Raw genomic sequence first — 14,814 nt, 5'->3', positions numbered from 1 at the left:
ATGGATCGTAGGTTGTTTTTAGTCTTTCTCTATTGCAAACACCTGCAGTAATTACCTCCTCCCTGGGCTCAACCAGTTTTAACTCCAACTGGCTGTGGTTGAAAGTGTGTTTCCCACCCAGCCAGTGTGGCTCAGTGGTTGAGCATCAACCCATGAACCAGGAGGTCACAGTTTGATTCCCGGTCAGGGCACATGCCCAAGTTGCAGGCTCGATCCCCAGTAGGGGGCGTGCAGGAGGCAGCCAATCGGTGATTCTTTCTCATCATTGATGTTTCTAACTCTCTCCCTCTCACTTCCTCACTCTGAAATCAATAAAAACATACTTTAGCCCTAACCGGTTTGGCTCAGTGGATAGAGCATTGGCCTGTGGACTCAAGGGTCCCAGGTTCGATTCTGGTCAAGGGCATATACCTTGGTTGCGGGCACATCCCCAGTGGGGAGTGTGCAGGAGGCAGCTGATCGATGTTTCTCTCTCATCGATGTTTCTAACTCTCTATCCCTCTCCCTTCCTCTCTGTAAAAAATCAAAATATATTTTTTAAAAAACATACTTTAATAAGAAAAAAATGTGTGTTTTCTCACAAGCCTCCCCAACAATGTTTCATCAAGCTTTGTGATTGCTGCCAATCTGAAGAGTAAACGATGTTGCCTGATGTAATTTCAACTTACCTTTCGCTCACTGTGACTGAAATGCCATTTCCATTTCTACTGCATCCTTTACCCATTTTATTCCTGTTGTTATTGATCTTTTTGTTCATTTTCTAGAAACTCCTTATTTATGACATTGCAAACATATCCCCCAAGTTGTGGTTTGGTTTTCTTATAATGGTATTTGCGATGCAGATTTTCTTAAATCGATCTTTTTGGGGGAGGGGGGACCTTCTTTATTATTTTCATTAATTATCTCATGGTTTCTTCTAGTACTTTTTAGTTCCATATTCTATGTTTATATCTCTGATCCATCTAGAATTCATCCTTCTAGAACAGGGGTGGGCAAACTTTTTGACTCGAGGGCCATAATGGGTTCTTAAACGTGGACTGGAGGGCCGGAACAAAAGCATGGATGGAGTGTTTGAGTGAACTAATATAAATTCAAAGTAAGCATCATTACATAAAAGGGTACGGTCTTTTTTTTCAATAGTTTTATTCATTTCAAACGGGCCGAATTCGGCCCGTGGGCCGTAGTTTGCCCACGGCTGTTTTAGAAGGTGTGAGGTAAGGATTCATTTTTATTTTTTTCCTAAAAGAGTACCCCATATTTGAAAAACTTATCTCCCCTTCTCTACTGATTTGAATTGCCAACCTTATTATTTTTAACTTTCCTTATGTAACTGACTCTATTTCTGGATTTTCTATTCCTTTCCAATAACTTTTCTATCTGTTCATGTGCCAATTCTATAATTTTTAAAGTTTTTTTTATTGATTTTAGAAAGGGAGGAAGGGAGAGAGAAAGAGAGAGAGACATTGTTGTGAGAGAGACACATCGATCGGTTGCCTCTCACACCCGCCCTGACTGGGAATCGAATCCATGACCTTCTGCTGCAGAGGATGATGCTCCAACCTACTTAGCCGCACTGGCCACGGCCTATAATGCTTTAATTATCCAAGCTCTGTTTGTTTTTGTTTTTTTGTGTGTGTTTTTAAATATATTTTACTGATTTTTTACAGAGAGGAAGGGAGAGGGATAGAGAGTTAGAAATATTGATGAGAGAGGAACATCGATCAGCTGCCTCCTGCACACTCCCCACTGGGGATGTGCCCGCAACCAAGGTACATGCCCTTGACTGGAATCGAACCTGGGATCCTTGAGTCCGCAGGCCGGTGCTCTATCCACTGAGACAAACCGGTTAGGGCATCTATTTGGTTTTAATTACTGGCAAGGCTACCCTTGCCTAACTCTGCCCTTTCAAAATTCTCTTGGCCATTATTTTTTTTTAATCCTCACCTAAGGACATGCTTAGAGGAAGGGAGAGAGAGAGAAACATCTATCGATTGCATTTCATTCTGGCTCCAACCAGGGATCATATCCACAACCCAGGTAAGGGCCCTGACCGCGAATTGAACCGCAACCTCCTGGTTCATACATCGACGCTCAACCACTGTGCCACACCGGCCCGGTTCGTCTATCCAGTATTGAATGCACAGGGCCTTGTGACATGGGCACCATTATTACCATCTCCATTTTTCACTCAAGGAAACTCTGAGAGTTAAGTTGCCTGAGACCACTCAGTACTGGAGCCTTTCATTCAGAGTGAGCTACCCAGGGGGACGGGTGGCAACCACTGGACCCCAGTGCTGGACCTGGAGCATTAACGGCCCCTCCTCTCTCCCTTCTCCCCTAGGCCTGCAGGACAAGCTGAACAAGAGGGACAAAGAGGTGACGGCCTTGACGAACCAGACTGAGATGCTCAGGGCCCAAGTAAGTGGTAAGTCTCCCTCCCGCAGGGCAGATGCGGGGGCTTTCCTCGGGGCCACGTGCCAGTGGAGCGTGGAGAGGGTTGGCATCTGGGCCAGGGTAGCAGCTTCCTGCACTCCGCCTTGAGGAGGAGGTGGCCTGGGCCAGTTCACCTACACAGAACTTACGTGGGCAGCAGGGAGTGGGGGGGTAGTAGCCCTTTCATGGTCCATAATAGAATCAGGGACCCCCGCCAGCTTCTCTCACCAGCGGCCACTCTGTTCTGAATACCAGGACTTTTTAGTTTCTCAGGCCACTTGGACACAGTCTATCGGCTAGAGGAAATACCAGGGTTTTAGAATCGGGGGAAGGGCACAGGCTGCAGCAGGGAGCAAGGCACAGGGGAAGTGAGGACGGGGGAGCCCGGGTGAGGCAGGGCGTCTGGAATTTGTGACTTGGTGACAAACGGGCCCTGCTTCTTGTCTGCCACAGTATCAGTGGTGGTGTCTGTGAGATGGCCCCTGTGCTGGGAAATGGCTCCCACCCAACCTCTCTCCAGTTCCCATCATGTTCCTATGGCCTAATTGGTTCCAACAAAGGTCAGCTGACCTCAGTTCCTCCAAGGCAAGGGTGAAGCTAGGCTAGAGCCTGCCCCTGTTCAGGCAGGAGTAGAATGCCGTGCCTGTCTCGGGCGGACTGCTTCCCACCACCACAGGGCCCGGGCTCTGTGCTTGGGGTCCCAGTCTGCTTTTTGTGGCTGTTCTCTCCGGCCCTGACTGCCTGGCTCTGCAGGACCTGAGAGACCCACTCAGTGGAGTGTGTCCCTGTGAACACCCCCCCCACCACCACCCTCCGAGAAAACTGGCTCCCTGCCCGGGCGCTCTGGTGGGACAGATTCCCACGGCGATCCTGACCCCCCCCTTCTTTCCTGCTGGCTGACCCTCAGCGCTGGAGAGCAAGTGCAGGTCGGGGGACAAGAAGGTGGACGTCCTCCAGAAGGAGAAGCGGCGCTTGGAGGCCGAGCTGGAGGCCGTGTCCCGGAAGACCCACGACGCCTCGGGCCAGCTGGTGCTCATCAGCCAGGAGCTGCTCAGGAAGGAGCGGTGCGTAGCGGGCGGTGTGCTCGGACCCGCCGGGCCTACCACCCAGCTGCCCTCCCTCTGCCTGACCCTCACCCCGCCTGACATTAGCCCGTCTTCTCCGGAGGTGGGCGAGGATGGCCTGGGTAGGACAGGTGGCTGGCATCACCAGGGGTCTCTGTGCTCTCCTCTGAGCTCAGGGGGGGGGCTCAGAACCCTCCCTCACACGGTGCTTCCTCCAAGCAGAGCTTACGGGAAAGACGTGTGGTTCCCAAGCTTCCTGGCCTTCACTGCTGCCTTTAAACTCTTAAAGTGTATTGAGGATTCCCAGGGAGCTTGTGTGTGTTTATTCTGTATTTGTCATATTAGAAGTTAAAACTGAGGAGTGTAAAAATATTCATGAACTCATTTAAAAATAATAAACCAAGTGCATGTACCATAAATAACATGCTTTTGATAAAAAGTAACTGTTTTCCAAAACAAAAAAAAATTTCATGAAAAGAGGGGCATTGTTTAACATTTTGTATTCAGTCTTTGCAGTTTGTTGTTTTAGTTGAAGCATATTATGAAAATCCGGCCTTACAGTGATTTGTAGTTAGAAAAGAATGTATGTTAATATTGTTTTCCGATCACTAATATGCTACATGACCCCAAGAAAAAATTCATTGTATGTGCATGAGAAATGAAGTGAAAATAGTTTTGACCCATGGACCCCTTGAAAGGGTCTTGGGGACCCCTGAGGGTTCCCCATGTCACACTTTGAGAACCACTTGGTTCCAGTTTATAGACATGGTTTGTGTAACCCATATGAGGCTTTAGGGGGGGAAAACACCTAGATGAGCATTTAAAAAATCAGAAGATTGCACATAAAATCTAGATTTCTCCAGAAGTTCTGACAACAATAGGCTGACTCCCAGCATAGTAACAACCAGTCCTTGCTGGGGAGCGCCTGCACGCTCTCAGTGGTCAGGGATGTCTCGTGTCCCCCGTCCTCTACCCCCTTCATCATTTTACTGACACCCCCTTATGGGCATGGTTTGCCAGACCCTGTAAACATCTGAGGTGCATCCTCCGATTGAAAGGAATCTTGTTAAAGTACAGGCACCTTTTTATAAAGGAAACCGTGTCTCTTCCCTTCCCCTGCTGTTCAGTCTGATGACACACTGGGAGCTTCTGTGCTAGATTTGCTTTAAATTTAGCACCTCTCTAGAAAATGTGGCCCTTCCCAGGGGGGAGGGAGGCCAGTGCATGGGGAACGTTCCTTCCCAGCATGAACTCACAGCCCGGCGCTCCGTCAAGGCCCCACTGCTGTCCTGCCCCCATATCCTCCCTGTCCAATCAGATACTTTTTCTCAGTGCTCAGCCCAGTCTTGCCTCCTCTGGGGAGTCTGTCTTCCTCTATCCACAGGCTCATTTCCTCCTCTGTCCCTCAGCACTTACTCACTTGCTACCTTCTTCTCTTTGGACATTTCCCTCTGTCCAGTCCATTCTCGAGGCTTAGCTCTCAGCCCCTCTCCTTTGAAGCCTTCCTTTATCGAAGTCGGCCCCCACTAGCGCCTCCACGCGCCTGTGATGCTGAGGATGGGAGTGGGAGGTCAGCTAGGAGCGTGCTGGCAGATTAACCAGTAGAGATTTACTTTGCTCACAGAACAGGAACCTGGGAGTAGCCATGGATGACGGTTCAGTAGCTAAAAATATCAGTGCTAAGTGATTGGTTCTCTTGGACTCTTCTCCTGGTTGCAAAGTGGCTGCTGGAGCTCCAGCCATCACATCCACAGCAGGAAGGAGGAGGAAAGGGGCAGTGCCGGTGGACTTCCACTTTGTTCTCAACTCCCCATGGCCACCTAGTGAGGGAGTTTCCCTCTCCCCTATAGTAGTTGCGGGGAAGGGAAAAGGCGTAGAAGGAGTGTGTCCTGTTCTCAGCCTGTGCCCGTTGCAGACATCGCTCACTGACTGCCGCACTCTTTTCCGCAGAGCCTGGCTGTGCCTGAGAGTCATCCTCATCACAGTGTTCCAGGCAGCTACTGCCAGCTGGCTAAGGGTTGACACAGGAAAGAAAACTCCTCTGATTTCAGCCGTTTAAAATGTCTCGCCTCATGGGTGCCCTTGGATGAATATTTTGTGTGCTTTGCTTAATTTTTTAGTTAAACAAATTTTCTCTTTTAAAAGACAACAACTTTAAAAACATTCTAGGAAAGGCCAAGTCCTCTTCACTGTTCCATCCCTAAATCCTGGTCCCTCTTGGGCTGTGGTTGCATGATTTCATGCCTCATGTTTCCACTCTGGCCCCTTCTGGCGCAGGTGCTGTTTTAATAGCCAGTCTCCCCATCAGAGTAGCCGTCTAGGCATTTGGCAGATAGCTGGAGTGTGGGAGTGACTGTAGCTGTTCTGTGTCCCCCCCCCCCAACCCTCCCCCAGGAGCCTGAACGAATTGCGGGTATTGTTGCTGGAAGCCAATCGCCACTCCCCAGGGCCCGAGAGGGACCTGAGCCGTGAGGTCCACAAGGCTGAGTGGCGGATCAAGGAGCAGAAACTCAAGGACGACATCCGGGGCCTTCGTGAAAAGCTGACTGGGCTGGTATGTCGGGGCAGGGGAATGTGAGGGTGGGACTGAGGCTGCTCTGCTGTCAGGCCAGGAGAGTGGTGACCTCCTGGAGCCATCCCGGGAACCGCCAAGCCTCTGAGAATTCACAGTCCCCTAGAACCACAGGGTCATGATGTAGCTCGTGGAGGGGTCACGGCAGCTGCTTTTGCAGGCATCGTGGCTGGCTGCCATGTGGCAGTCTAGGTGATGCAATGCAAAGGATACTGTCTAAGAATCTGACCTATCCAGAGGTAAGGTGGGCTATGCAGGGTGGTGAGCTCCCCGCCCAGCGAAGTAATCAACCAGAAAGCAGCTCCTTGTTCAGGGTCCTGCAGGGGGATTCACACATGAATGTCAGGAAGAAGGGGGCAGTGTGTCTCCAGAGACCATCCTGGGTGGGGCAGCTGTGTCCTGCTGGGTAGGGGAGGAGGAGTAGAGAAGTCACTGTAGGATGGGGTCTGGGGTCAAGAGGAGGGACATATAAGACAGTGTGGAGGGATAGGGAGAATCAAGAAGGAAAGAGGAAGGTGCCTGGATTTGGGGACTCGGAGGATGTGAAGCATCTGACAGAGCCCATTTCAGTGGGGACCCTCAGGTGAGGGAGGGGGGCCGAAGGAACATCCCCGTGATGCTCGGGCCTGGCCCAGAGATGGGGTGGGGCCAGGAGAATCTTCTGCCTGGAGGAGGTCCCCCTCCCCTAACACATGCGCACTGCACCCTCACATGCTTTTCCTTTCTCCGGCCACTTCTAGGACAAAGAGAAGTCGCTGTCGGATCAGAGGCGCTACTCCCTCATCGACCCGTCCTCAGCACCTGAGCTCCTGCGGCTGCAGCACCAGCTGATGAGCACAGAGGACACCCTGCGGGATGCTCTGGACCAGGCTCAGCAGGTGGAGAAGCTCATGGAGGCCATGAGGAGCAGTCCCGACAAGTCCCCGGTGAGCCATGGGCCAGGGCTGGGCTGACCAGGCACGCCAGTGGGCAGAGTCCTCATGGAGCAGGGCCCTATCCTGGGAACCCCTGTCTGCAGGGGAAGGCAGCCCTGTCCTCAGACACCTAGTCTTCAGGGGGAGGCAGCCCTCTCTATCCTGGGAACCCTGGTCTAGGGGGAGACACAGGCATGTGCTCTGAGAGCCCCAGCCCAAGGGTACATGGCTTTGCCATGAGGGTCTCAGACCAAGGGGAGAGATGCAACCTTGCCCTGAGAGCTTCGGTCTACGGGTCCTGGGACCCCCATTCAGAACAGCTCTGACCAGTTTGAGCTCTGATCAGTTTGGAGCCCGAGAGGATCCTATCAAGAAGACATCGCCATCTAGTGGACGAACGAGGAACTGTTGTCTGGTGAACCTCACTCAGCATCTGCCCCTGACTCTTACAGGCCATCGGCAATTCGGGTTCTGCAAACGGCATCCACCAGCAAGAAAAGACCCACAAACAAGAGGTAAGGAGCTCTCTGGTCCCGGCGGACACCGTGGCACTCCCACTGCACAGGCAGAACAGAACCTGACAAGTCACCAAAAATACAAACAAAGATGCATCATGCAAAGGCTTCACAATAGAATCTCTCACAGAGGAACCCATGCAGTCCATCTTGATTCAGAATTCCTCTTGCTTTTTAACCTTGTTTCCCTGTTTTTTTTAAAAAAGTGTTTATTATAAAGTAATACATGCCCCTTGGGAAACTTTTGGGGAAAAAAACAAAAATACATAAAGAAGAAAATACTAGTAGCCCTCCCACTCAGAGATGACAAAGGTTAGTGTTTTTGTAAGTGGCAGCCTTCCTGAACTTTCCTAAGTGTGTGTATGTGAACACATGTATATGTACCATCAAGCCTCATTATTCAGTTTCCATATTAGCAAATTTGCAATTAAAATGTATTTGTAACCCCAAAGTCAGTATTTGCAACAAGTTTGTGGTCACTTATGGACGTGTGCAGAGCAGAGGAAAATCTGAGTTGCCCGACCTGCATGTTCCCAGCCGAGGGGTAACAAGGCTGCGCTCTCCCTTCTTGTTCCAGCTCTCATACTGCAAACGTGTCCTTTTTGAAATCTATTTAGTGCCACCTTTTTCACATTTTTGTGCTTTTACTTGGTGATTTCTGCTGTTTACAGTGACCCCCAACTGATGGCTGTGTGCCCTACAAAGAAAATCTGTGTGTTAAATAAGCTTCGTTCAGCCCGGACGATGTGGTTCAATGGTCGAGTGTTGAACTATGAACCATGGAGGTCACAGTTCGATTCCCGGTCAGGGCACATGTCCCGGTTGCAGGCTTGATCCCCAGTGTGGGGCGTGCAGGAGGCAGCTGATCAGTAACTCTCACCATTGATGTTTCTCTCTGTCCCTCTCCCTTCCTCTCTGAAATCAATGAAAATGTATTTGAAAAATAAATAAATAAGCTTTGTTCAGGCGTTGAGTTCTACAGTAAGTCCTCACTTGAGATCATTAGTGGGTTCTTGGAGATTGCAACTTTACGCAAAATGACATATAACAAAACCAGTTTTACGATTGGCTAATTGATATAAACAAGGGTTAAGTTCCCATGGCATATTTCTGGTCACAAAAACATCACCAAACTTCTAAATAAGGACCCCAAACACTTCTAATATTAAACATTGAAGTAAATGTGAGCTCTACATACATTTAAGAAGAATAAAAATAGGTAAGATCATTATATTCCTACTTGCTTATTCCAGTTCAGGATCACAGGTGGCTGGGTCTCTCCCAGCAGCTCAGGGCACAAGATGGGACCCACCTGGACAGGACGCCCTTCCATCACAGCGCCACTCACACCCACACCCACGCGGACTGGGACAGTGTAGACACGGCAGTTTATCTCACATGCACGTCTTTGGAATGTCGGGGGAAACCAAAGCCCCCAGAGAAAACCTACGCAGACATGGGGAGGATGTGCAAATGCCACACAGACAGTGGTCCCGGCCAAGAATTGTCACCATTATAACAAAACGATGTTATTTGAAGACCTGCTGTATTGTTGGCCTTGAGTTGTTAATGAGTCAACAGCATGTGTTAAGTAAGATGTCTTTAACAGAATCACACATAAAACATGGTTATGTAGGATCAGTTGACTAAAACGTCCTGATCAGAGGTTTGAGGGAACTTAAACCCATATTTCCACCTGGAGCAGTGGCTCGGTATTCGGTAATTCAGTGCAGGTGATGACTTTATAGAACATAACTACTGTGAATAATGAGAAGCTGCTATATGTGTATGTATATGCATGTGTGAGAACATTCACTTTGTTTGGAAATCATTTCAAAATTACCAAAAAACTGCAAGAATAAAAATAGTACCTGGCATGTCATCTACCCTTTCCCACGATGCATTGTAAGCATGCTGCCCTGTCTGTTTCATCTTTTGCTCTCTATGTGTAGATGTGTGTGTAGTAATGCCTGTAATTTTTTTCTGAACCATTTCAGTATAATAGCATGTCTTGGCCCTAAACACTTGGCTCTGTATTTTCTGAGTAAAAGGACATGATTATACATAACAACAGTGCAGTTATCAATTTCAGCAAACGTAACATTGATGTAAGATTTGTATCCAATCTACTCTCCATATCCATTTTCCCCTCTGTACAGGATTTGTCACAGGTTCAGTCAGCTTATTGCACTTAGCTGTTATGTCTTCTTAGTCTCCTTTAATCTGGAACATGTCCTCAATTTCTCTTTGATTTTTATGATATTGACGTTTTTGAAACATAGTCCCCACTCCTTTTTAAAATATATATATCTGTATTGATTTTTAAAGAGAGAGGAAGGGAGGGTGAGAGAAACAGAAACCGATGCGAGAGGAATATCCGTCAGCTGCCTCCTGCATGCCCCCCAACCTTTTTTAAATAGAAGATTCCTCATTTGAGGTTTGCTGGCGAGTCCCCGTGATCTGAGGGCTGGAACGCTTCGTCAATGTCGTGTCCTCCGGCATCCCGACTGGGCGCATGATGTCCATCTGCCCTTCCCTCCTGATGGGCATTGTGATCACCTCGTCCAGGAGTTATCTGATTTCTCCACTGCGTAGTTACTGGCTCTTTTCTAACAGTCAGTCTGTGGGGACTGTAGGGCCCTGTGGATACCCTCTCACTGAACCCCTCCCCTGGAATTCCCATCCGTGGATGACTCTGGCCTCAGCCAGTCTTTACTGTGATGGTTGCAAAGCAGCACATACATCATTTTAATAGAGAAGGTCTCACACTATATTCAATTTCACCTCCTGTATTTTCCACTGAACATTTTAAACATCAGCATGTTTAAGCAATCTCTGTTAAGCCTACGTTTTCTAACATTATGGGTATAAAATTGGTTTTCTAGAACTTCATGGGCCTAAAGGTGCCTGTGACTCCTGTTATTGTCATGTCTTTGGTTGACTATTGTGTTTGTTTTTTTAAAAATATATTTTATTGATTTTTTACAGAGCGGAAGGGAGAGGGATAGAGAGTTAGAAACACCGATGAGAGAGAAACATCGATCAGCTGCCTCCTGCACACCTCCTACTGGGGATGTGCCCGCAACCAAGGTACATGCCCTTGACCGGAATCGAACCTGGGACCCTTCAGTCCGCAGGCCGAAGCTCTATCCACTGAGCCAAACCGGTTAGGGTGACTGTTGTGTTTTAAGAGGGTGCCTGGTGGCCCCACCCCACAGTTAACACCTGCTTTTACCCACAGTGTTATAGGCACCCACCTGGGGCCCGCTGCCAGCCCAGTAGGTGGGAAGAGCCCAGCACTGGCTCTGTCCCTGGTTTGCTATGTGACCCTGGGCAAGTGAGGCTGGAGGAACTCTCCTTCCACCCTGGACAGGAGAACCCCTGGGCACACATGCTCACCTGGAGATAGGAGAACCTTGGACATAGACTCTGCCAAGGGCCAAGGAGAGAACTGGGTGGGGAGGGGCACAGAGCTTAAGCGGGGAGTGTCAGGGTATGAGAGCCAGCCCTGTGTGGCTTCATCTACCCTGTGAGGCACAGGGCATCCCAGTTTGCAGGCATGAGCACCAGGGCTTGGAGTCTCACCTCCAATTTTTATTTTCTTGGATCCAACCTCCACACAGGAACGCAGGGCTCTGTACACCCACCTGCTCTTGCCTCTTCTCCTCAACTTCCCCTAACAGCTCCCACCCTCCCTCCTATCTCACCGTTCTTCAACACTCAGCAAAGAGACTTTTTTCTGCCCCAGGGCCTTTGCCCATGCTGTCCCCTCTACCTGGCACCAGTGGGTTCTCCTCCCCCAACCCCTCCTTTTTACCTTCTCCCCTCTGCCACTCCTGACGACACTTGCTGATCAAGCCCTTGCTCTCTCCAGGACAAGCACTGACCCTGAGGGCCATCATGGAGCAGCCCCGTCCACACCGGAGCCACTCCTTTCTTCCCCAGTGGCGCCCCCTCCAGGCAGCGGCCAGGACTGTTACTTTGGAGACAAGAACAGTATTTGTAACAATAATGTACTTACCGTCTGGACAATCCCCACCCTCAACCCCCTGCCGGACCAGGAGGCTTCCTCAAGCACGAACTTCCACAGAGAGCGGTACAGCCCGGAACCTGCAGCCCTGACGCCCAGGACACCCAGCAGCTTCTGGAATGTGTTTGGGGGAGGCTGAGGCTATCCGACCAGGCCCTCTCCCCAGAACAAGCTGCCCTGGGACCATCCTGAGCTCGTCCCTACTCTCCCTTTCTTCCCTTCCTTCTCCAGGGTCCCCCTCGGATCCCAGAGAACCATGGTCCCAGGAAAGGTCAGAGGATGCCCAGGGTCTCCTTGCAGGCACCAAGGAGCGAAGTCCGGGCCTCGGGAGCCACTGAGGACCCCTTTTCTGCACCCACTTCCAGGCAAGGCAGCTCCCAGGGCTGCTTGTCCCCACATCCTGAGCCTCCTTCAAGCAGTGGCACAAGCTCCCCTTAGCCTGTCTGCCCAGTGAGTCCCAGGTTCAAGGTGTTGGGGTGCAAGGTCCTTCCCCCCCAATACCAACATACACACACAACTCCAAGCTGCTGGCCAGAGGGTGGCTGCCAAGGCCAGGAACACAGTATTAAGAAAGTGGGAGCCCTGTCCTCACCCCCACACCGACCTGGCTTGGAGCTGGGGCAGGGTGGCTGCAGGGGAGTTGAGACCAGTGGCCCAGGCATATTGTAACTGGTCGGTAATTCGGTGTCCCCTGGGCTGACTAGCTGTTCCAACACTGGGCCTCCCCCTGCAGGTGCATTTGTGCACCTGACGTATGCACCCACTAACCCTTGACTCCCGCACACTCACAGGGTCACGCATGGCCATGCAGGTGGGGTGTTTGCATCAGCCCTGCTCAGGCCACACAGGTGCACACACTTGGGTTCCAGGACTGAGCCCCAAGCCAGGCAAGGCAGTGACCGCACACACCACAGACATTCCTGCAAACTGGCAGTGCACGCACACACAGCTAGGCACACGCAGTGAGTGTTCAGGGGAGTGTGTGTGCCAGGCACAGGCATCAGGATGCACAGGTACCAACAGCCCCTTTCAATCTTACCCAGCCCCGGCCCGAAGCCTTTAAACCTTGTCTCCAGAAAGAGAACCCAAGGGATGTAGTTGGCAAGAAAAAGCTACGCACCTCTCCCCTCGAGCCCTGTGCGTCTCTCCAGGCCTGTGTGTGGCAGGAGAAGCCAGCTCTGGCCCAGCAGTGCCCACCTCTAGAGCTGGAGGGCCCACAGGCCATGGCCTTGTGCCGCAGCACCGCTGCTGGGGGGTACAGGGGGGAGCCTAGCGCCCCATCGTGGCATTCCCAAGGTGCACCAGGACGGGTATGCAGTCTGCCCAGGGAGCAGCCCAGGTAGCCTGCAAGTGCTCCCAGATACGGGTGGGTGGTGCTCACCACCTTGCCGTCAACCTTGCCATCGTGGGGGCAGCCAGTTTGTCCCATCAGCCCCTCCCCCTCCCTGTTGGCTTTTGGTAGCTCTCGCATGCTGTTTTATTAACAACAGTCTAGGAGCGATGCTCTAGTGGCCTAACCCAGAGTTAATACTACTCTTTTCAGCAAATTCAGGCAGCTGCCCCCCCCAAAGGAGGTGCTGATTAGCCTACTAACAGCCAAAGGCCCACACCGGAGGGCTGAGCCCCGGATGGGTTTGCAGGTGGCAGGTATCACAGAAGCGATTTCCAGTGAGCATCTCTGACCAGTGTGGACTCAGCCACATCCCTGCCAAGTCCTCCCCATCCCCCTCCTCCCCGAAGTGGAATTGTTGAAGTGTGGCAAGTCCGTGCTCGAGACAATAAAGCTTGTGACTGAGGTCCAGGACCTGTGCCGCGTCTGCTTCTCTCTGTCGGTGCCCTGGCTCCCAGCCTCTCCCAGCTTGTGGGTACGCTGGTGCCAGGACGTGGTCTCAGTCCTGTTCTGGGCGGGCTGCCTGCCGATTTGTCTCGGGTGTGAATGGCTGGTGAGGACCTCAGAGGGCCTGGTGTTGAAGACGTCCGGGGCTGAGCTGCCTTGTTTGGGTTTGAACGAATCTTGTTTGCAGCAGTTCTTTGAGAGGTGGAAGTTTGAACTTGAACCTCTTAGGTTTATAAGTGGGCCTGCAAGAAAAGAAAAATCCCCCAATATGCGAAATAGGGATGGGTCAGCCAACACCAGTTTGCTGAGTTAGGGAGAACACTTTCAAGTTCAGAGCCAGTTCTGTCCTACCGCCAGCTGTCTGTAGGTCGCATGAACAGTCAGCGTCTGCAGCTCTGTGGTCCTTTCACAGGCTTGTCCTTGAGGTGGCCTCCCTGGAAGTCGGAGCAGGCCCTCGCGGCTCCCAGCTGAGGGTCCAGGAGCACCTGCCATTCTCAGGAGCTGCATCGGCAGGTCCCGGGACAGCGGTGGGGCCTCAAGGGGGCACAGGGCCTGGAGGGAAGGGCCGTGTGTGCCGGTACGGACAGGACTAAGGAAACCCGCCAAGGGCTCTGGGAGCCATTCCTGCCCAAAGGGCAAAGCAGAGGGGCTGTGACTGGAATGGGGCCAACGTTGCAGCTGTGGGGGGACTCCAGCAGTGGGGTGGCCCCAGGAGCTGGAGGAGGAATACCCTGGCCTCCTCCCGCCCTCCCGATGCCTCTCCCGTTAGTTAAACCCAAAGCCAAGGCCAGGGGGCCTGTCGGGCAGGCGGGCGGGCGGGCGGGAGGCCAGCCCTGAGCCCAGCCAGGAGGGAGGGAGTGCAGAGCGGGTAGGAATGGAGTGCGATCAGCACAGTATCCATCACAAGATAGATTTAAACAGTGCCCTATTCTCTAGGTTTCTGCTGCCTTGAATATAAATGGTCTCTGTCCTTCCAGAACTTTCTTACCAGCCCAGCATCTGAAATTCAAAGAGCTGCTGCGAACACCACTCCTCTTCAGGCCGAACACCACTGTGACCTGTGGTTCCTTTCACCCGAGGCACCAGCTCAGCCCGGTCACTTGAGGTCAGGACACCAAATATGTGTGTGTGTGTGTGTGTGTGTGTCCCCTCCCAGGGACCGCTTGCTGCTGCAGGAGATAGAATTAGCTCAAGTTCGTGGAAACTCCGGGCCAGGGGCTGCGGTCAGAGGAGAGCAAGGCCCCTGCCCACGTGTGGCTCCCAGGCCAGCAGTCTAGCTCCGCGTCAGCTTCTGTGCAAAGGGTGCTGGGTGGGGGAGGACGGAGAGGGGAGTAGGCGGGACTGCCACAGGGAGAGAGGCGGCTGGCCTCCCAGGTGGGCGGGCTTCCCTGCTGTCACCAAGGCTGAGGGGCCAGGAACTGGAGGCCCGTGGCCATGGGCTTGGATCTC

The 14,814-nt window shown here is 51.8% G+C and overlaps 1 protein-coding gene across 1 annotated transcript in view; it reads left to right on the top strand.

Annotated features, from left to right (window-relative positions):
• Positions 1-13,332, top strand: part of CLIP2 (CAP-Gly domain containing linker protein 2) — a 68,979-nt gene extending 55,647 nt beyond the window's left edge. Inside the window, exons 13-18 of the mRNA XM_006773411.2 lie at positions 2,342-2,425; positions 3,341-3,497; positions 5,892-6,051; positions 6,810-6,995; positions 7,436-7,498; positions 11,373-13,332. Of these exons, the coding sequence (XP_006773474.1) occupies positions 2,342-2,425; positions 3,341-3,497; positions 5,892-6,051; positions 6,810-6,995; positions 7,436-7,498; positions 11,373-11,384 (662 nt within the window). The 3' untranslated portion in view covers positions 11,385-13,332. The remainder of the gene's footprint in view (positions 1-2,341; positions 2,426-3,340; positions 3,498-5,891; positions 6,052-6,809; positions 6,996-7,435; positions 7,499-11,372) is intronic.
• Positions 13,333-14,814: the final 1,482 nt, after the last annotated feature.

Source organism: Myotis davidii, unplaced genomic scaffold (genome assembly GCF_000327345.1).
Source record: "Myotis davidii unplaced genomic scaffold, ASM32734v1 scaffold726, whole genome shotgun sequence".
Taxonomy (NCBI): Eukaryota; Metazoa; Chordata; class Mammalia; order Chiroptera; family Vespertilionidae; genus Myotis; species Myotis davidii.
The sequence above is the reverse complement of the archived record's forward strand: the minus strand, read 5'-3'. Positions and strand labels throughout refer to the sequence as shown.